The sequence below is a fragment of the Xiphophorus couchianus genome, chromosome 13 (assembly GCF_001444195.1).
Source record: "Xiphophorus couchianus chromosome 13, X_couchianus-1.0, whole genome shotgun sequence".
NCBI classification, from domain to species: Eukaryota; Metazoa; Chordata; class Actinopteri; order Cyprinodontiformes; family Poeciliidae; genus Xiphophorus; species Xiphophorus couchianus.
In genome coordinates this window covers 393326-414800 of record NC_040240.1, presented here as the reverse complement: position 1 = coordinate 414800, position 21475 = coordinate 393326, and the positions used below count along the sequence as shown (strand labels likewise).

At 39.4% G+C, this 21475-nt stretch overlaps 1 protein-coding gene across 4 annotated transcripts; it reads left to right on the top strand.

Annotated features, from left to right (window-relative positions):
- Window positions 1–7636: 7636 nt before the first annotated feature.
- On the top strand, window positions 7637–20759 carry nubpl (nucleotide binding protein-like). 4 transcript variants are annotated; one of them, XM_028036976.1, is made up of 11 exons: window positions 7641–7826; window positions 16934–17041; window positions 17548–17582; window positions 17758–17848; window positions 17928–17967; window positions 18112–18202; window positions 18281–18374; window positions 19156–19241; window positions 19323–19443; window positions 19639–19721; window positions 20536–20759. In XM_028036976.1, exons 3-11 carry the CDS (start codon window positions 17568–17570, stop codon window positions 20596–20598), a joined length of 684 nt encoding a protein of 227 aa, XP_027892777.1. In that variant the 5' UTR covers window positions 7641–7826; window positions 16934–17041; window positions 17548–17567; the 3' UTR covers window positions 20599–20759. The 4 variants fall into 4 exon arrangements, with proteins under 4 accessions (XP_027892776.1, XP_027892777.1, XP_027892774.1 ...); XM_028036973.1 differs by having other exon boundaries at window positions 16934–17093; XM_028036974.1 differs by having other exon boundaries at window positions 7641–7831; window positions 16934–17093.
- The last annotated feature ends 716 nt before the right edge of the window (window positions 20760–21475 follow it).

The window sequence follows — 21475 nt, the reverse complement described above, 5'->3', positions numbered from 1 at the left end:
CTGTGTTGCTTTTACGCCAAACATATCGTTTTGCATTGTGGCCAAAATGTTTGATTTTGGTTTCATCTGACCAGAGCTCCTTCTTCCATGTTTGGTGCGTCTCCCAGGTGGCTTGTGGCAAACTTTAAATGAGACTTTTTATGGATATCTTTGAGAAATGTCTTTCTTCTTGCAGCTCTTCCATAAAGGCTAGATTTGTGCAGTGTACCACAGCTGTAGATCTCTGTAGATCCAGAGTGATCATGGGCTGCATCTCTGATCTTTCTTCTCCTTGTTCCAGATGAAAGTTTAGAGGGACGGCCAGGTCTTGGTGGATTTGCAGTGGTCTGATACTCCTTCCATTTCAATATGATCGCTTGCTCAGTGCTCCTTGTGATGTTTAAATCTTGGGAAATCTTTTTGTAATCCAATCTGACTTTAAACTTCTCCACAACAGTATCAGAGCTGCATGGTGTGTTTCTTGGTCTTCATGATGCTCTCTGCGCTTTAAACACAACCTGAGACGATCACAGAGCAGCTGCATTTATACAGGACTTGATTATACACAGGTGGGTTCTAATTATCCTCCTCAGTCATTTAGGACAACACTGGATCATTCAGAGATCCTCACTGAACTTCTGGAGTGAGTTTGCTGCACTGAAAGTAAAGGAGCTGAATAATATTGCACACCCCACTTCACAGGTTTTTATTTGTTAAAAAAGTTTAAAATATCCAATAAATTTCATTCCACCTCAAAATTGTGTCCCACTTCTTGTTGATTCTTCACAAAATAATAACATTTTTTAGATCCCTGTGCATGTGTGGGTTCTCTCCGGGTTCTCCGGCTTCCTCCCACGGTCCAAAAACATGACTGTCAAGTAAAATGGTCTCTAAATTCCCCCTAGGTGTGAGTGTGTGTGTGCATGGTTGTTTGTCCTGTTTCTGTGTTGCCCTTTGACAGACTGGCGATCTGTCCAGGATGACCCCACCTCTCGCCCGGAACGTTAGCTGGAGATAGGCACCAGCACCTCCCGACCCCACTAGGGACAAGGGCATACAGAAAATGGATGGATGAGTGAAGCCTGAAAAGCAACAAAAGGTTGAAAAGTTCAAGGGGGCCGAATACGTTTGCAAGGCACTGCATAGTTTAAGTTGTTTTTTCTTACAGTGACAAATAATATTTGTTCGTTCTGATTTTGTTCCATACACATCTGTCTTTTCTTAATTTGCACCCAAATAAACAACATCAATTGCACGTGGTTTGAAAGAGAATGTATCTTTTTAGTTTGCTTCAATATTTCATTTTAGGAGACTAAAAGGGAAATGAATGTTAAAACTGTACAGTATTTGTTGATTGTAGCAAATACACACATCATATATTTTATGTGTGTTTGCTAGATACAGAATGTTACTGCTTTTGGAAAAAGCTATAGCTGTAATAAGATTTAGATTGTTATTGACAAATCCTTCAAATGATTATCATTTTAACATGCTGTTGTTCAGCATGGAGGTTTGTTTTCTGTGTCTCTGTGCTGGTCCTGTGATGTTATAGCAGCCTGGGCAAGTTGTCTTCTTCTATCTGTTAATGGTAAATGACTGGACTTTCCCAGTTTTTCTGACCAAGCATTTACACTAGAGCCACATTATGGAAGTAAATATGTGCCATCAGAATTTGAATAAAAAATGCCTCTGAAATTTGAATGTTGTATATTAGTGCTTACTTTTTCAGTGTTAAAATAAATTCAGAATATATTTTTAACATGAAAAAATTTCAGTGTCATTATTTGCACATGAAAAAAAAAGCCGTGTTTTAAATCAACCTTTAAGATAATGTATCAAACTTCATGCGCAAAATAAAATATAATACAGAAATATGAAAGCATTAAACTTACCGTTGGGTTTGCGTTCGCCTCCATGGTCACCAGCCTGGGTGATGCTGGTATTTCTTCAATATGACGGTTGCGTCACGTGATTAGCTGGGTCCTGGAATCTGACATTCATTGCTAATGTCTGTGACCTGAAGTAACCTCGCCACTTTTACAGCGAATTTTTAGACGTTGAATTTGAGACAGCGAACTTGAGCAAGTTGAATTGGAGGACACGGAAAATATTGCATTTGAATTTTGAAAAGTTGAATTTTTTTATATGCTGAATTTTTTAACACTGCAAATTTAAACTGTGAAAAATATGTATATTGAAAATTTGATCACTTTGAAATAGGAATGTGAATTTTTTTAATACATGAAAATTGCAACCATGTACAAATAATGACACTGAAATTTTTTTCATGTGCAAATAATGACACTGAAATTTTTTCATGTTAAAAATATATTCTGAATTTATTTTAACACTGAAAAAGTAAGCACTAATATACAACATTCAAATTTCAGAGGCATTTTTTATTCAAATTCTGATGGCACATATTTACTTCCATACACATTCACTCATTCACACACCAACACACAGATTGGTAGGCAACTTGGGGTTAAGTGCCTTGCCCAGGGGCATGTGGACATGTGACAGGAGGAAACTGGAATTGAACCTGCAATCTGCCGTTTCCAGGTGACTATGCTACCCACTGAGTCACAGTCATAGTTCATCTATTAATGTTCTTCAACAAACCACATATCTGTACCTCACGTTGCTCCTTTATTTATTTATTTATTATTTTTTGGGGGGGGTGATTTAAAGTACCACCAGACATATTTTTCTCCAAATAAAAGCGGTATTGATGTTCATGTGACCTTTTACTTGGAAGAGGAGCAACGTCCTTTTTATGAAGGAGAGTTGCATGCTACACCTTACCTCCTACTTGTAAGTTCTAGATCACTTTTCTTCATGTTTAAATTTTGGGTAACTCTAACTAAAAATATTTTCATGTCTGTGAGAATGTAAAGAAGCATTGTAGATCATTTAAAGACATTTTTTTAATATTTAATTTATGTGCTAAAACTGTGTTTTTTTTGTTTGTTGCCTCAGGGCAACATTGCGCAGTTGGGGCCCTTTTGTTCAGACAATATTATTGTAGTGCGTTGATATGCAGTTGATTACAAAATAATTACAAAGCCAATTTTTTAACTTTATTAATAACTAACAGCAATAGGAGATGGATGCAAGATCATTTCATGGACAAAAGATGCATGGTTCATAAGTTGCGGTCTTTTCCGATGAAACCATGAGGCTCTATGGTACAACCATTATTTCATTGTTTGTTTATCCTCAAAACTAACTTAAGTCCCAAAGGGTGATAAACTGGTCATCAATGAACAAATGGCCCTATTCCAAGGCAGGAAAAGACTGAAGCAACATCTGCTAAAACCAAACATATTTTTGTCAAAAACAAGTTTTCTTTTATGAATTTAGTTTTTGTTCGATTTGTATTTCACTTGTCATAATCACTGTAGAAAACCTTGGTGTTCTAGACCCCTGGTAGCACAATGTTGCCCTGAGGCAACAAACCCAAATCTGGTTCCGGGAGGTGTCAGGTTGATAATTGATATGTAATTAGGGACATAATTACCTAATTACCTAACCCAGCAAGCTTCCAAAGAATGCAGGAAAATATTTTTCCCAAAAAAAATAAAGTCATACTATAGAGGGTTAGGTGAGTTTGGACGCTTTGTAGTTTGATATTCACAAAAAAGTTTGCATAGCTGCCACACATTTTCACGCCAGGGAAAAAGTGTGTATATTTATGCAAACTTGACGCAAAGTTCATTTTTATACATGCTGAATTGTGCGTAAAATATGGCGCGCACATTTTATGTGCGTACGCACGCTTTATACTGTACATGAGGCCCCTGGACACAGAATGAAGTTTCAAAAAATCCTGAAGATAAGGAGGGGCTAACCCATTTAAAACTTTATAAGTTGTTAAAATAATCTTAAAATCTATTCGATATGAAGGAGGCCAATATTGACCTTATATGATCACTCTTCTGGGTGCCTGTAAGAAGCCGAGCTGCTGCATTCTGGATCACTAGAAGACACTGTAAGTTATTTCTAAATATTTAACAATTATCAATTACGGAATTACTGTAATGATATAAACATTACAGTAATTCCGTTTGTTTGGAAAAGTAGTACAAAAAATGATTTTCTGATTGTTTTAGGTTGTGCCTTAAATCCTCCAAAGTAGAGTTGTTCAACACTGTGTGCTGGGTATTATGCCTACTCACATTTAGGCAGAGGAAAATAATTCCTCAACAGTTGATAACTACAGTCTTATTTATAAACAAATTAACACTGTAGGCTTATTTAGTTGGTAACTAAGATGAACACCCCCATAAGTCAAGAAAATAGCTGTGTATCCAGAGATATAAAGCTCTGAAAAAATGTCATCATGGCAGATGAGCTAAACAAGACAGATGAGACAGCCACAAAAATATTTCCCACATAAAAAAGTAAAAACCATAAAGCAGAACATTCAGCCCGTTACATTGTTATGTTTTCAGGCTTGATGTATATATTGTGATCATTAATGATTCTCTGAACACATCCATTGTTGATTAGCCCATTTAAACACCTGCTCTACTGATCTGTCAGAGTGTTGGTGAGTTGGTTGCCTTTTTCAGACTTTTTGCATGGTGAGGTCATTTTTCTGGGCACCAATATTCTGACTCAATGCATAGCAATAGCGCATGTGTGGCGATAAGTCACCTGATGTCCAATCCAGTAAACCATCCATCCATTTTCTTACACCCTTGTCTCGAGTGGGCTTGGGAAGGGTGCTGGTGCCTATCTCCAGCTAACGTTTCGGGCGAGAGGCGGGGTTCACCCTGGACAGGTTGCCAGTCTGTCGCAGGGCGACACAGCGACAAACAACCATGCACACACACACTCACACCTCGGAAGAATTTAGAAAGACCAAAAATAAAAAAATATATATATTTTTTGCCATTTAGAAAATCGTCTAATACCCTGGTTAAGTACATATCTGGATGCTAATAGGAGGGCACTTCAATGTTACTCCTGGCATTGCATTTGATAGATGGCCACCACGCTACTCTAATAATACTAATAGCTATTTAAATGCTTTTATAGAATGCTTTAGTCTAGTAGATATATGGGGAAAGGACTCCCCTCAAAAAGAATATACACCTGGCATAATAAGCAACGATCATACCAAGCTCACATTGATTACTGGCTGGTGTCTGACCATTTATCAGAAATATAAACTTCTCTTCGAGATCACTGTGCCAGAAACATCAAGTTAAACTTTCAATCAAGCAGTTAATAGAGATTCACATTTTGGAAACTGAACAACTCACTTTTAAAATAGAATTATATTATCCACACCTTTGAATCTTTGATAACTAGATACTGCTCCAAAGCTGATAGTGAGAATGTTTTGGGGTTGAACTGAGAACGTCTGAAGTTTGAAATGGGAAAATGTGGTAAGAATATATCTAGAGAAAAAAAGACTAACTGAAGATTCCATAATTTATAACTTAACCACTCTTTCCCTGAAATCAGTGGATCAAATGTCAAATGAAGAGAGAAAATATTTTTCAGAATTACTGAACATCTTTGATGAAATGTTCATCTAAGACAATGTTTCCCAAAGTGTTGGGCGCCCTACGGGGCCTGGGGGGGTGGGGGCTGCCATTGCAGGGGGAAAGGAGGGCGGGAAGCGGTATGGATGAATGAAATTTTTTTCTTTTACACAATCTTTTTACACAGTTACACAAAAGTGTTTCCACTGTAAAGATGGTTTGTAGTGTAGGTTTATGTCTGGATGAACGATGTATATGCCCAGTTAATTTTATTGTATTTTTTTTGGGGGGGGGATTTTATTGTAATCCATAGGGGGCCCAGAAAATCTTTGGGAACCACTGATCTAAGATAATGAACATCTTAGATGTAAGAGCATCTAAGATTGTAGACAAGAATGACTATATTCTTGTTATATAGAGTGACAAGAATAAGTCACTCTGCATTGACACCTGGAAAAAATATATATAATGAATGTAAGACAGCTATTTAATAACCAAGAGTCAATGTTAGAGTTAAAGTTAGAGCAGAGAGGGCCTTCATTAGGTCTAGAAAAAGATGGTTGGCAGAAGGTAAGCAAAGTGTCGTATATTTAGGAATTACCTTCATCAAAAATCATAAAAGTAGATGTGTTGAAAACTTATCTCTTGCTGTTAACAAAACCAGAAAAATAATTAAACCTTTGGCTGCACAGAGATTTAACTCTGAGGGGAAGGACACTGATGTCTAAGGCAGAAGGCCTCTGTAGTTTGGTTTATTTGGCCTCTCCTTTGTTTGTATTCAGCAGCACATGTAAAAGGATTGACAAGTTATTATTCAATTTTCTTTTGAAGCACAAAATCCATTACATTAAAAAGTCTGTTATCATGAATCGAAATGATTTCCTGGACTTTTCTACCTTAAATAATGCTCTAAAAGTCAGATGGATTAAACAATACCTGTCATGTCATGTCCCACCGCATGTGGGAATTTCATTCCTAATTTTATATCCTCTTTTTATATTATCTCAATTTGGTGAACTTGATTTTCTTTTACTCTGCAACTTTAATCCTGAAATAATCCCAGTCAAATTGCCCACATTCCACAAACAATGTTTGCTATCTTTTTTACTCATCTATAAGCACAACTATTCTCCTCACAAATATATGATCTGGCATAATAAAGATATTCTATACAAGAATAAGTCGCTTTACATTGACACCTAGAAAAAAATGTAATGTATGTCAGACAGCTATTTAATAATCAATGTTCATTGTTCAGTTACAGTGAATCTCATTTTAAGTTTCCAACTACTGCTAAGGAATTTGCAGTTGCCCTTGATGGCATTCTCTCTAGCCTTGTTATGATTATGAAAGGCATTATCAATCAAAAGCCAGTTCCTATCTTATACAATATAATGGATACTTCTATTGCTAAGATTTGTCTGGTGTCTACTTCCAAAAATAAGAAAATTTATTCCCTTTTTTGACGGCAAATAATTTCTCGAACCTGTGCTATTGTTTATTGAAATAGCACAGGGTTGCTATTGCAACAAACCTTCTTAACTGAAAGAAGGTTTGGTCTCAACCTTATAATCCCCCCCACTAATATAGTTAAAGAAGTGACTTATAAATGTGTCCACAGATGCTATCCTAATAAACAGTGTGTGTGTAGATTTAAGAAAAACTTTTGATATGTTATGCTCTTTCTATGCCACAAACTGAAGACATGACTCATTTGTTTTTGGAGCTGTGACTATACCAAAAAAGTCTGGGATGATATCATGAGCTTTATACTTTCTATTTCCCCACAAACTCTTCTCTGTAATGAAATTGTTATTCTTGGCTTTATTGCTTTTGACAAAAAGAACTGTGACTCCTTTTTTGTCATCTGCGTCATTATTTACTTATATTACTTTTTGTTGCTAGGTTCTTTATACACAAATGCAAGTTCAGCAAAAACAGACCTTTATTCAAAAGATTTTATTTGGTACCATCATCTCATCTAATAATCCAAAAGCCATGAAAACTGTAAGTTTATTACACAAATTTAATATCTTGTAAAAAAAATTTGTTGGTTATAAACCCCCTCTCTCTTCCCCGGCACAGTTCTTTCTTTTCTTTCTGTCGATGTTGTCGATGTTTTGACGACTACTGATAAAGATTTTTTTTTAAAAAAAGAAAAAGAAATGCTGAACATGGGAACTATGCGCAAACCTGATGCGCAGAAAGCTCTCGGGGCTAAACATGATTGTGTTCACATTCTCCAGACTGTCCCATTTACTGAGGATATCAGGCAGTAAAGCTTCAGTATTCCGAAACGGGACCGAGATAAAACACGGAGCAGGTTGCTGTGTGCAGCTGAAAAGATTCCAGGTCAGGTTTGTGTCTGTGGTTCTGCTGGAAGGTTAGCTTACGGTTTCTTATATTAGCATCGTTGGCTGAATAGATGTGGAGAGCGCAAAAAAAAAAAAATAACATGGAAAACTCGGAGAATAATTGGACATAAAATCCACCACCTCTTTAATATGACTGGAACATTTACAGGCTGTTGTAGATTATCTCTTTTCCTCTATGTCTTTTAGCCTCTTTTAACTGCTTACACTACATACGCTGCAGCTTTCATAACCATGTTTATGTGTGGTTTAGGTTTACATTGCGGCTATTCATGAGTTGAAATTAATTTATTGTGGTCAACCTGAATGTGAATGATATTGTCGTGTTACTCATTGATATGGTTTTGCTCCAATGCGGTGTTTTCGAAGCCCACTGAATGCTGCTCTCTAGAAACTTGTTTTGAAACATAATTTTAAAATGCAACATTAAACATGTCAAATGTGATTTATCGTAAAGTTTTGCAAATGGTTTTGTCACAGAAGTAGCATTTTTCAACAGGCGTCGACACAGTCACCGACCGACAATTTCGAAACATCTGCGGTGCGCATAGGTTTCAACCAGTTAATTTAGCCACCAGTTAATCCATAACATCGCCAGTCATATGTAAACAGACTGAAAGTGATTAGACAACTCTTTACCTTAAGGGAGGGTACAGATTGCAGAGAAGAATAAAAAGCTGAACTTGTGCTACAATCCTTGCCTCACTTGGTTCCATCCACAAGGTGAGCCAAGTGTGGCCCAGCACTGGATGGTGAATGCAACTCTGTATCTGTTCCATTTGTATGACATGAATGGCTTGTAACATTTGATCATTTTTCGGCATTAAAACCTGTTTTTATATAACCAAATCTCATTACTTCTCAAGGTAATTTATACTCAGGGGTTCTGGTCCTGAAACTGGCTAACGGACCTGGGGGAGCATAGAGACAAAAATGAATGAACTCCAACACAGACTTTTATTTGGTTAATGTCGTATGTATGTCTCGCTTTTATTTGTTTAAATGTTGGATTATCACTTACGCCACAGTGGTAGTGGTGATTATAAAAGACTAAAACTAAATGCTGAAGTCACTTTGTGATTTTAGGTAATCAGTTTCCACCTTCTTATTGTGTGTGTGTGTGTTTTTTTTAAACCATACTCTATTTGGTATGAGTATAATGCATACGTCATGCTAATTATTCATAACTTGAGGCAGATTTAAATTTAAAGTCATGTTTTAATTTTACCAATTTGTTTCTTTTGACTGGAAATAATTGGAAAGTTTTTGAGTCTCCTAGCTTGAGGAAAGACTTGAATCTGTAGAGGGAGCTGAAGATTAGCATGATGATGAAAAAATCCTCAGAGACTTGGAGCTGAGGCCCAGTGTGATGGATTAACTGGTGGCTAGATTAACCGGTTGAAACCTATGCGCACTGCAGATGTTTCTAAATTGTAGGTGGCGGCAATGCCTCGTAGCTACACATTGTAGCTATATTATAATTTAGCAACATAGATAGGATACTTTTGTCAACGGTTTGTAAATGACTGTACTTTTTGTAAATGAAAATGTTACAAATTCATTATTATTATTATTATTATTATTATATTTTGGCTCGTCAATTGATATTGCTATTGACATATTTTCTGTGTCAGCCTTTCATCTATTATGCAGATGTTTTATGGCAGTTTGCTATGCGTTTACTGGATTAATCCAGCATAATTGAATATTTTTAGATATTTCATGTGTTTCATTGTTTATTCTCAAGAGGTTGTAGCAATATCAAGGATCTGGATAGGTGTAAGCTGTTGCCTGTCTCCATGGACGGCCCAAACATTAATCAGAAACTCCTGGACCTACTGCAGCAAGAACAAGCAGAGCAGTATGGGGGTGCGCTCAATATCTGGTTGTGGTAGGAAGCTGTGGCCTTCACACCTTGCATAATCCTTGCAAAGGCGTCTTTGTTATGTGGCAACTGGACAAGGTTCTGAGAGCCATGCACACACTCTTCCATAATACACCTGCAAGAAGGGAAGATTTCACATTCTTACCAAAATCACACAATTTCCACTGCCATTCTGTGGCCACTGGTGGCTTAAGAACCTACCAGCTGTGGAAAGGGCCTTAGAGATATGCCCTTCAGTGACCATGTACTTGGATGCAGTCAGGACCAATAGGCTACCATATCCAGAAACCTTGTCTTTTGACACCCTTGAAGTGGCACAGTCACTTCAAGGCACTCTTGTTCCTATACTAGTTCTAGGCATCATTGATTTTAGGCACTAATGCCTAAAATTATGGCAAAACTTCACTTCTACGTGTCTGTCATCAGAACCTTCAGCACCTTCCTGAACATATACCAGACTGATGTGCCAATGATGCCATTCCTTGTGAACAATTTGGCAGAATTGATGATGGTAATTATCTCCTACTAATGAGCATTGTTTTATTTCTGATTTTATACATACATTCATGATATGACAGCTATGTCATGTTGAAAAAAATCTGAAAGAAAAAAGCAGTTTTGACATAATTTACAGGTAATGTTGCAGTTGTGCGAGTTGAATTTTTAGCTTTTCTGCTCACAGTGTATTTTGATTCGTTTCATAGGGAAATCTTTCAGGACATCAGTCCACTGCAGTTAGCCAGTTTGGATGTTGGTGACAAAAATAACTGAGTCCTCCCTGAAGAAGTAAGCGTTGGCTTACTTCTTCAGAAGTGCAGAATAAACTTTGAAAGTAGTTTATGAAGTAATTGTTAAAATTTTTACCAGGATCCAGAAAATAGATCTACTTGTTTTATGGGTCACTCTTGGTCCGGTGGCTCCGGTTCATGGCAGCCTCACCTCTCTCAGTGTGCCCTGTAGCTTTCCACCATCAGTGTGTGAAGATGTGTGTGAATGAGTGAATTACTGTAGTGTAAAGTCCTTTGGAGTCCTTTAACATGATAAAGCGCTATATAAGTTCAGACCTCTTTCTAGTTGCTCTTAATTCCTGTCAGGAACTCCAAAGACAGAAAAAGATAGGAGATCTCACTTTTAGAGTTTAAGAGAGACTGCATCAAGGTGATGTTGTCATGAAATGCAGTGGTGTGAGGTGGTGAGGTAGACGCCAGGAGATCCAGGTAAGTGAAATAAAGAATATTTAGTGACAGAACTGATCCAGAAATGTAGTCCAACAACCAAGGCAGCACTGCAGAGCGGAAACCAGGGCTCTTCACAGGTAGCGACAAGGAGAAACTAATGGACTGACACAACATCAGACAAGACACCAAACGAGATGAGGACCCGACAAGACTTAGACTAGACTTAGACTTAGACTGACTTTATTGTTATTTTGCATGCACAAGGTGTATACAGAACGAAATTTTGTTGCATACGGCTCAGGACAATGTTTTGAGGTTCCAATGTTGTGAGGTTACTCCAGAATAAAATAAAATACAGTATAAAATATGAATACAAATATGAAATATAAAGTGCAGGACTGACAGTAAAATGGAAGTTACTTAGCTATGTATATGTGCAAGGTATGAAGTGGAGACCAGTTTTTGAGTGTAGTCCAATTAAGAGTTCAGCAGTCTGATGGCAAGTGGGAAAAAGCTGTTTCGGAACCTGGTGGACCTGCACCGGATGCTGCGGAACCTCTTTCCAGAGGGCAGCAGGGAGAACAGTCCATGGTGGGGGTGTGAGGGGTCACTGACGATGTTTCGGCCTCGGGACACGCAGCGCTGGGATGAAATGTCCTGAATGGAGGGAAGGGGGGCCCCGATGATCCTCTCTGCTGTCCGCACCACTCTCCTCACGTTCTTCCAGTCGGAGGCGCTGCAGCCTCCACACCACACAGAGAGGCAGCTGGTCAGAATGCTCTCTATGGTGCTTCTGTAGAATGGTTTAAGAGAGACTCTGTAGTGCTGGAGTTAGTTTTTGCACTGTATGACAAGTACGTCCAGAGAAAGCGGTCCAGCGCCGCTCCTGAGTCTCCGGGGCCGTCGCTGCCACCAGTTCCAGCTCCTCTCCTAACAAAGACGCAGACACACAGGTGGCATTAAATACACAGAGGGTAATCACAGAAACGAGACACACCTGGGAACTAATCAAAGGGAGACAGGACAACACAGAGACTCAGAGACACAGAAAACTCAAAATAAACACACAGAAAAACACGGAACATGACAGGTGTTGACTATCCTTCAGAAAGTATAGAACTTGGGGTGTTGGGGCGTGCCGTGGTGGTGTAGGGGTTAGCGCGACCCATGTTTGGAGACCTTGAGTCCTCAACGCGGCCGTCGCGGGTTCGACTCCCGGACCCAGTGATATTTGCTGCATGTCTTCCCCCCCTCTCTTTCCCCTTTTCATATAAGGGACACTAGAGCCCACAATAGAGCCCCTGGAGGGGTAAAAAAAAAACGTAAAAAATATCAAATAAAATAAAAAGAACTTAAAGCGCTCCAAACGGCTCAAAACGTGCCGCAACGGCCCTTGACGCGTCTCCACATAGACTTTGAATGTAAATCAGACGAGCCTGACGCTCAAAACGCATTTGGTATGAACACACCATAAAACTGTGGGTTAAACAGTTAAATCTAGTTGAAACGTTTGCCAAAAGAGTAGAAATTATTCCAGCATTCACTTTCTCCTCATCTGGATGTCTCAGACATACCACCTGAACATGGGACTCTCCATCCTCCAATCAGACGGGTAGGCTTTGCTTTCATGCCTTTATTATGTAGCATAATTTAAAAGAAACGGTCCACTATTTTAGTGGGCCATACGTAGGCCTGTTGCGATAAAAGATAAATCAATTAATGTACGATAAATTAAAACTATCAACCTCATTTTAATTATCGGCTTTATCTCTCTTCCGGCCTTTTTCTCTTTCTGTTGACACTTAATGAAAAAAGACTCAACTCCGGTGCTCTCCACTGAACCCTCCCTTCCTCATTTCCTTAGTGTAAAGCCCAGCGCACACTACACGATCTTAGAGCTGATTGTCGGCCCATTTTCAAAACCTGAGAGACAACACATTAGCCGACAGAAATCCTAGATATAACGGTTCGATCCTGGTGTCCAACAATGGGCACAAAATAATGACTACAATTCCAGTTAACTAATTTTAAAACCAGGTATTAATCAGTACTTTATTAGAATCTACCTGCAATGCATGTGGCCAGTGTCAGTCCTGACTGAATGAAAATCATTATAACCTATTTATGTCACGTTAACGAAGAACAGCTGAAAAGTTACGGGGTAGCAATTTCGCTCCAACTCCTCCCCTTGTCATTTCTATATTCTTTGCAAGAAATGTTGAATAAACATTAATGTTGTTTCCACATATCATCTCCATGTCCGCTGGACTTCGGGTTGCGCTGTGTCAGTTGTTTGGGATTCCCCTCTGTAATTTCCCCTCAGAAAGCACGGATGGGAATCCACGCTTTCTGATTGGCTACCTGTCACATTCAACAGGCTGCTTTAACTCTCCCAGTCGGGGAAAACCCCTGATTTAGATCGGAGCGGCCGCGACGATAACACACCATGAACTGCAGGTTGATTGGTTATAAAATCGTAAGCGACAATCTTAGAGAACGCCCAACGTTCTAAGATTGTCGTAAGGGGAAAAATAGGGGCAAAAAACCGTATAGTGTGAACTATTGCATCAGGTAGTCGGATGTGCCCATTTTCTCTATTTAAATCTAATTATTACTGAAGGGCAACATAGTATACAGACTTCATAATCTGCAGTCTTTTGGTTGAATGCAGTATTTATTTCCACTTTGGCTTTATATTGTTTAATTTTTATTCAAGTACATTTTTTATTAATGGAGACTGAGAATCCTTTTTGTTTTTGGTTGTTTTGTTTATTTTGTTTACCAGTTCCAGTGTTAGGTGTTCTTTTGAAAATAAAGTCTATCTTTGGCAGGAAATCGCATGCATTATTATTCCATTAAATCAGTGTAAAAAAGTCTTCAAACAATATTATCGTTTATCGCAATAATTTTGAGACAATTAATCGCTCCGCCAAATTTGTTATCATGACAGGCCTAGCCATGCGCATTACGCACATGTGGGCTATATCTGTGTGGTTTAGGTTTGTGGTGGTTTTTTGCAGCACGCACATGATGCGCGATGCAGATGTTTTTGTGCTCTTGTGCATCAGGTGCAGTGATAGTGTTGTGCGTACCCTCCAATAATATTCTGCAGGCGTCCCTGGGTGAGCAATTACTTAAGTGTATCTGAAGTATGATGAATCCTGGAGGGTGCATGGGAGTTCGGTCCAACCGGTCTACATGTGTTTTGTGGACTTGGAGAAGACGTTCGACTGTGTCCCTCGGGGAGTCCTGTGGGGTTTCTCTGCGTGTGGGGTAATGGGCCCTTTGTTACGGGCGGTCAGGTCCCTGTATGACCAGTGTTCTGGTCCGCATTGCTGGCAGTAAGTCGGGCCTGTTTCTGGTGAGAGTTGGATTCCGCCAGGGCTGCCTTTTGTCACCGATTCTGTTCATTACTTTCGAATTTCTAGGCGCAGCCAAGGTGTTGAGGGGATTCGTTTTGGTGGCCTTAGGATCGCATCTCTGCTTTTTGCGGATGATGTGGTCCAATTGGCTTCATCAGGTCGTGATCTGCAGCTCTCAAAGCGGTTCGCAGCCAAGTGTGAAGCAGCTGAGATGAGGATCAGTGCCTCCAAATCCGAGGCCAAGGTCTGGATCCGGAAAAAGGTAGAGTGCCTTCTCCAGGTCTGGGGGGGTGTCCTGCCTCAAGTGGAGGAATTTAAGTATCTCGGGACCTTGGTCACGAATGAGGGAAAAAGGGAGTGGGAGATTGACAGGCTGATTGGCGCAGCATCTGCAGTGAAGCGGGCGCTGTACCCGCTTCACTGCGGTCTGTCGTGGTAAAGAGAGCACCGAGTCACAAAGCGAAGCTCTCAATTTACCGGTCGATCTATGTTCCCACCCTCATCTATGGTCATGAGCTTTGGGTCATGACCGAAAGAACGAGGTTGCGGATACAAGCGGCCGAAATGGGTTTTTTCCGTATTGGTGTCTGGGCTCTCCCTTAGAGATAGGGTGAGAAGCTCAGTCATCTGGGAGGAACTCAGAGTAGAGCTGCGCTCCTTCACGTCGAGTGGAGCCAGCTGAGGTGACTCGGGCATCTGGTCAGGACGCCTCCCTGGTGAGGAGTTCTGGGCACGTCCAACCGGGAGGAGGCCTTGGGGAAGAACCAGGACACGATGGAGGGACTATGTCTCTCGGCTGGCCTGGGAACGCCTTGGGATTCCCCCGGAGGAGCTGGAACAAGTGGCTGGGGAAAGGCTGCTACCCCTGTGACCCGACCCCGGATAAAGCGGAAGAAAATGGATGGATGGATGGATGGATGGTTTTTTTTATTTTAACCCAAAGATTTATAAATGATAAAAAGATCATCTGAGCTCTTAAAAGAGGTCAAAGAAACAAAACTGAACTGTTTTATGAACAAAAAATGCAAACAAACATAATTGACCTAACAAAGGAATGACAAACAGGTATATAAACTGTCTGATCAGACAAATTCAGACACAACAGGTGTAACTAAACAGAATACCATTACTAACAAATAACAGTACAACTAAGTTTGGCTAAAACTAAACACCCAAAAATGAAAATCAAAAATATTAAACTCTAAATACAAATATTTACTTAAATACAAAAAACTTATTTAAAAAGTCCTTTTTGTGGGCTTTATGCCCAAATTATGTAAAAATAGACATTTGAAATTGTTTCACCTGTGGGCCCTGAATGTGGAACCTATGAAAGTTTAACCTTTTGAATGGAATTATGGGAATTAAATAATTTTATCTATGATATTCATATTTTTTGGAAAGGTATGTTGTATGTTGGGTCTTGTATCTTGTATTGTTACTTAATCCAGTCCAGAATCTTTCTGTCACATATGAGATCTTGGAATTGTAATTTTCCAGGTTTAGGTAGAAATATTATATAAGCAAAAAAAATGTCCATCAATTTTGTTTTCTACCTTACATGTTATGGACATTATGTCAATGTGGTGTTATGGTGTTCTACCCTCCCCACTCTGCGCACAAGGCGCAGCCAGAAGCAGATTTGTGATCGGTGGGCAGGGCAGATGGCTTTATAGTCGAGCAGGGCTCTGCAAGGTGTGTGTGTCTTTGTTTCCCCTGGTACATGCTGGCTGCCTGAGTAGCTCATTTGAGATCCGTTGCTCTGCTGGCATTGGCGGCTGCGGCTGGAGGTTGTTGTGGCGTGTGGCTTCCATATAGTCCTTGCTTGCTGATCTGTTCCTTCCCTGGGTGGGCTGTGTTTCCACTCCTGGGCGCATGATTGTTTTGGAGCTGCAACGCTTTGGATGCTCTGCTGTCTTGTCTTGCTAGTGTTTGTTTGGGCCGCTCTCGACTAAACCTGTTGCTGCTTGGGCAGGCTCGTGGACGGGGCATGATTCCTCTAGCCCCGTTGAAAGGACTCTAAAACCGGACAACAGCAATTTGTTCCATTGCTTGAAGTGTTTTTCTTTTACATTTCATCTTTGTGCATTATTAAAATTACTAATTTGTTTGCTTTTTTTTGGTTTGATTTACTACTTTGCTTTCTTTTGCATTGCATGTTTTTGTTTTTTGGAATAATTAAGAGTTGTCCTCATCCTACACCTTTTCTTTCCAGGGACCGAGTAGTAGGCCTCAAGCCATGTTTTTAAAAAGAGAAATGTTTTAAGGAAATTGTTAATAAAATATTGTTTACTATTCAGTCTGTATTCTGGTGCATCTTGTACATAACTTAAAAAGATCTCCCCCTGCTGGTCACATCAAGTTTATATGTATATCACAATTCAGCACCAAAGCAGTTCAAAGTGCTTTACATCATATAAACAATATAGCAACCAATTATGTAACATCAATAAATATTACATTTTCTCAAATGCCATCATCAAGCAAATTCACATCAAGTATGTTGATAAATGTTCCACTAATCAAATGCGACTCTGAACATGTGGGTTCTTAGCTTTGATTTAAAGAAACTCAGTGTTTCAGGTGTTTTGCGGTTTTCTGGAAATTACTTTGAGGTGCATAGAAACTAAATGCTGTTTCTCTATGTTTGGTTCTGGTTCAGGGGATGCAGTCAAATGGGTCGATGAACAAAAAAGGTCTGCAGGATAGGCAGAAGCAGCAAATGGCCAGAGGTCTTCCTAAGCAGAAGCCCATCAGAGACGTCAAACAGGTGATTGTTGTTGCTTCGGGGAAAGGCGGCGTGGGCAAGTCCACAACAGCAGGTACTGCTGACTTGCTGTGCAGAAAAATTTAACACTTACTTTTGTGTCAATGATTATTAACCTTGTTGAATAACCCTGGGAATAACCTTGTTGATTATTCCCAGTAAAAGCAGGAGTGTGTGTGTGTGTGGGGGGGGGGGGTTCTACATCTAAAAATTGTAGAAACACTTTTTAGTGTAGATGAAACATTGAATTTGTTTTTGTTAATGTTTCAGATTAAATTAAAGAAATTTGATCTGAAACAGATTAAATTTGTTTAATCTGTTTCAGATTAAACAAACTGAATTCATTCAACCACAGATTCATATTTTGAACTATGGAAACATAGTTTTAAACAATATATTTCATCTTATTATTGTAAGTATTTTACCTTTTCTTAAAACAAAAGGTTTTAAGATATAACCTTTTGAAGAATATGATAAAACTCAGTTCTAGTGTGTTTGTGTATTTGCAGTGAACTTGGCTCTTGGATTAATGGCCATTGACAAGGTAAGTTATCAATCATGTCTTTTTTTATTTATTTAAAATGAAACTGTGTTACAGACAAGGGTATAACAGAATCAGAAATGTGGATTTGATAAAAAAAATTAATCAAATAAAATTTCTGACTCTGGATCACGCTATGCCTAAGGTCAGGTTAATGGAGCTGATCTTTCTCTCTCAGTCTAAGTCAGTTGGTCTGTTGGATGCTGACATCTATGGGCCCTCCGTTCCCAAACTGATGAACTTGAAAGGAAACCCAGAGCTCAACGATGGTCTGTTGTTTAGCTAAGCCTTGTTGATAATGACTTAGATGTTCTGTTCTCTACTGAGCTTTTTTCACCTTCTTTTTAGATAATCGAATGATTCCTCTTATCAACTATGGTGTCCCATGGTGAGTTGTTTTTTTCTTTTAAAAATAGTCATGGTTAAATTAAAAAAAAGCAGAATTATGGGTCACCTGTGTGGGTGAACATATACATGAACCATGTGTGGGTGTGTTCACATGTTCTCTAACGTAACTTCTCTGTTCTGTCAGTATGTCAATGGGCTTCCTGGTGCAGGACGCATCCCCGGTAGTTTGGAGGGGACTGATGGTAATGTCTGCTATAGAGCGCTTGCTCAGACAGGTAAAAGTTAGATAGAATATTTATTATTTCCCCATTCTGTCACCCATTAATGTTGATATTGCCTATTTGCATTTTTAGGTAGAATGGGGCTCTCTGGACTACTTGGTGGTAGACATGCCTCCCGGGACGGGAGACGTCCAGCTGTCCATCACTCAGAACATTCCCATTGCAGGTCAGTTCTCCTTTAAGGTTGTATTCACACTAGCCCTGTTTCGTTCGCTTTAATCAGACTCTAATTTGTTTGTAGAAACTCTAATTCATTTGGGGGGAGTGAATGCAAATTTAAATACCAAAACAGACTAAAAAAGCTAACTCTGATCCGCCTAAAATGTTCGGTCTCAGTTTGGCTGAAGTGAACTCTGTTGTGGTTAGAAGGCAGTGTGAATGCAACTGGACTGGAGACCGCTCCAAACGCAGGAAGCTAATTACAGTGCAGGGAATTCTGGTCAATACATTACTCTCTGCCTTGCAGGTTCACAGCGTAGGTTGTTATGGCAATGGATCTGCGTGCCATCACAGAGATCGAAAAAAAAGCTGAATGTAAATGGCTTAAAGTTGTTTACACTTGTTTATCAGTTTATTTCCCCTTTGCTGTGGCACATTGTAGCTGCTACAATTTTTAAATCTTTAATAAATGACAAAAACTAAATTGCCTCGTTTGTCTGAATATGCAGTTATCAAATAGGATGACATATTTCATATGTCTCATATATATATATATTTATATATATACCCCACAGGCGATGGGGGGAACAGGTTTTTCACTTAGTTTGGATCGTTTGACAGTGCAATGTGAATGCGAACCTCTGCAGTTGAAAATGTAACAAATGTTTAAATTTTGGTCCCCAATCAAACAGAGTCTACCTGACTATCAGATGTGAAAACACACCCTAAAAAGACTCTCTGTATGATCATTTTTTTAACCTGTCAGTGTGTTTGTGTGCATTGTGAAGGGGCAGTCATCGTTTCAACACCACAAGATGTTGCTCTGCTGGACGCTCGCAGAGGAGCTGAGATGTTTAGAAAACTTAATGTGCCGGTAATCTTTCTATCAGGGCAGAAACAGAGAATCTGTTGGTAATGTCTGAGCTCTGGATGACAGCAGGTTTTCTGCCTACAGGTTCTGGGTCTGGTTCAGAACATGAGCGTCTTCCAGTGTCCCAACTGTCATCATCATACCCACATCTTTGGATCCAACGGGGCAAAGCAACTTGCTGAGACGATCAGTGTCAAGTTTTTGGGTGAGACAGTCAAGAGCATCATTTAAAACCTGATAGCCAGATCATGATGGTGTGACTTTTGGTTTTCTCTGGAAAATATTTTTGATTTCATGTAAAGCTTGTGGATTTGTTGTAAAATTTCTCTGTTTTCTGCCATAAAGCAATTTTATGGTTCTCACCAAGTCTTAGAACCAGAACTCCGTTTTTTTCTCTCAGGTGACGTCCCTCTTCACCTAAACATCAGAGAGATGTCGGACAAAGGACAACCCATAGTCATATCTTCTCCTGACAGCCCAGAGGTTTCTACATTATTCTATTTTTTATATGATTGCTTCAGTTAGTTTCAATAATACCATGAAATTTCCTCCAAAATAATGTAGCAGTCTGGTAAAATCCTTCATCTATAGAAACTGCATAGTTTTTTGCTGACCTTTAATGGCACACTGTGGGTCTTTCTCAATAATTTAAACCAACCATTATTGTATACATTAATGCCCATCATGGTCTTCTAAGTGTTGAATATTTGTAGAAATTTCACACTGATTCAAAGTGTGTGTACTACTCTACCACTTAGTGACCAGTTTACTAATATTACTGTACTAAAGTTATACTAGTCTTTCCTATCAAAGTCAGAAGATTTTTCTGTTTATCAAACTCTCACTTTGCCTTCTACTACTGGGCAGAACTAGAAAGCTCTTCAGAAATATGTTTAGCGACAAGCTGAGTTTTGTTCGAGTAAAATAATAAAACTACATGCACCAAGACAGCTTCTGAATGAGGCTGCCAGCTTCTGTGTAACTTTCAAAACGTGATGGCGGCATAAAGAGATTTCATATCACTGTACAGGTTCTAAAACACAGCAGGACATAGTTTTTACTTATTACTTACTTATATACTATACTTATTATTTTACTACCTTTTTTCATGTTGCTTTTATATAAAAATCCACATTGTCAAATATTAGAAAAATGACGGTGTAGGTCTGTTCATAAACATGTTGTTTATGAACAGACAGTTGTTCAAATATTATCTGCTAATAGTTTTTCTTTTTAGTTTGAGGAACTTCTGTTATCTGTGTTAAAGTTTTCTTCTGTTTTGTTTTTGTACATCCAGGCTGAGGCTTACAGGAAGTTGGCATCTGCTGTGATCCAGAGCCTAGAGGAACATACCAGATGACTAAAAACTTCTTTCTATCTTTGTTTCTTTGATTTTTCTTTCACTCTGTCTTTTTGTTTGTTCCTTTCACCATTTTTGTGCTTTCATAGACCTCTGTCATGTTGAAAAATCTGAACCTGTAAAACTGTCAATAAATAATTTAATAAAATCTTAAAACTTTATTTAGGTGAATATGCTTTCACCAGGCTGGTGGTGTGGTGTGCTGATAATTTGATCATTAACAACATCATTGATGAAAACGAGATTATTGCTACCTTCACAAGGGGAAAGTCTGACCTACAACACATTACCATCATCACAAGATGTGTGGATTGGGGGAAATCTTTAAGAGGGAAGCTTTAAATTTCCAGGTGTCCACAAGGATGCAGACCCCAAAAGGAGCTCTATCAGCACGGTGAGAGTGAAGAAGGCCCAGTAATGTCTCCACTTTCTGACCTGTGGTGAGAGCTGCTGACCATCTGCTGCCTTCCGGCATATCTGGATGATACACTATCTGCACTATCGCACACAGGACGCCACTAGGGAAGGTCACAGCACCACCCAGAAGATTATTAGCTGCTCTTGTTTCTAGAGGGCTCACAGCATTCTGAGGGACAGCGGGTGTTTGAGCTGCTGCCCTCAGGTCACACAGACACACTGCTGAGGTCACACACTGCAGGGACCGATTTCACAATGGTGAAATATCTTCTTTCTACCCATCAGCTTTCAAACACCGTTTACCAACATAAGGATCCACTGGGAATCAGAAACCCGCACATATTCCAGCGCTCGGGAAGCCTACAACGAGCTGAAGAAACGCATGATCCAGGTGGAGGAACCGGTGGCAGCTGATAGTGGTTCCAGAGCGGAGTCGAGTCTTCAGGAGCTACTGGGCTGG

Coding starts and splice junctions, on each gene's coding strand:
- nubpl (XM_028036973.1), top strand. CDS start 7,671: ATGCGCAGAAAGCTCTCGGGGCTAAACATGATTGTGTTCACATTCTCC. Junction 17,968..18,111: donor ATCAACTATGGTGTCCCATG/GTGAGTTGTTTT, acceptor CTGTTCTGTCAG/TATGTCAATGGGCTTCCTGG. Junction 18,375..19,155: donor TCAGAACATTCCCATTGCAG/GTCAGTTCTCCT, acceptor TGCATTGTGAAG/GGGCAGTCATCGTTTCAACA.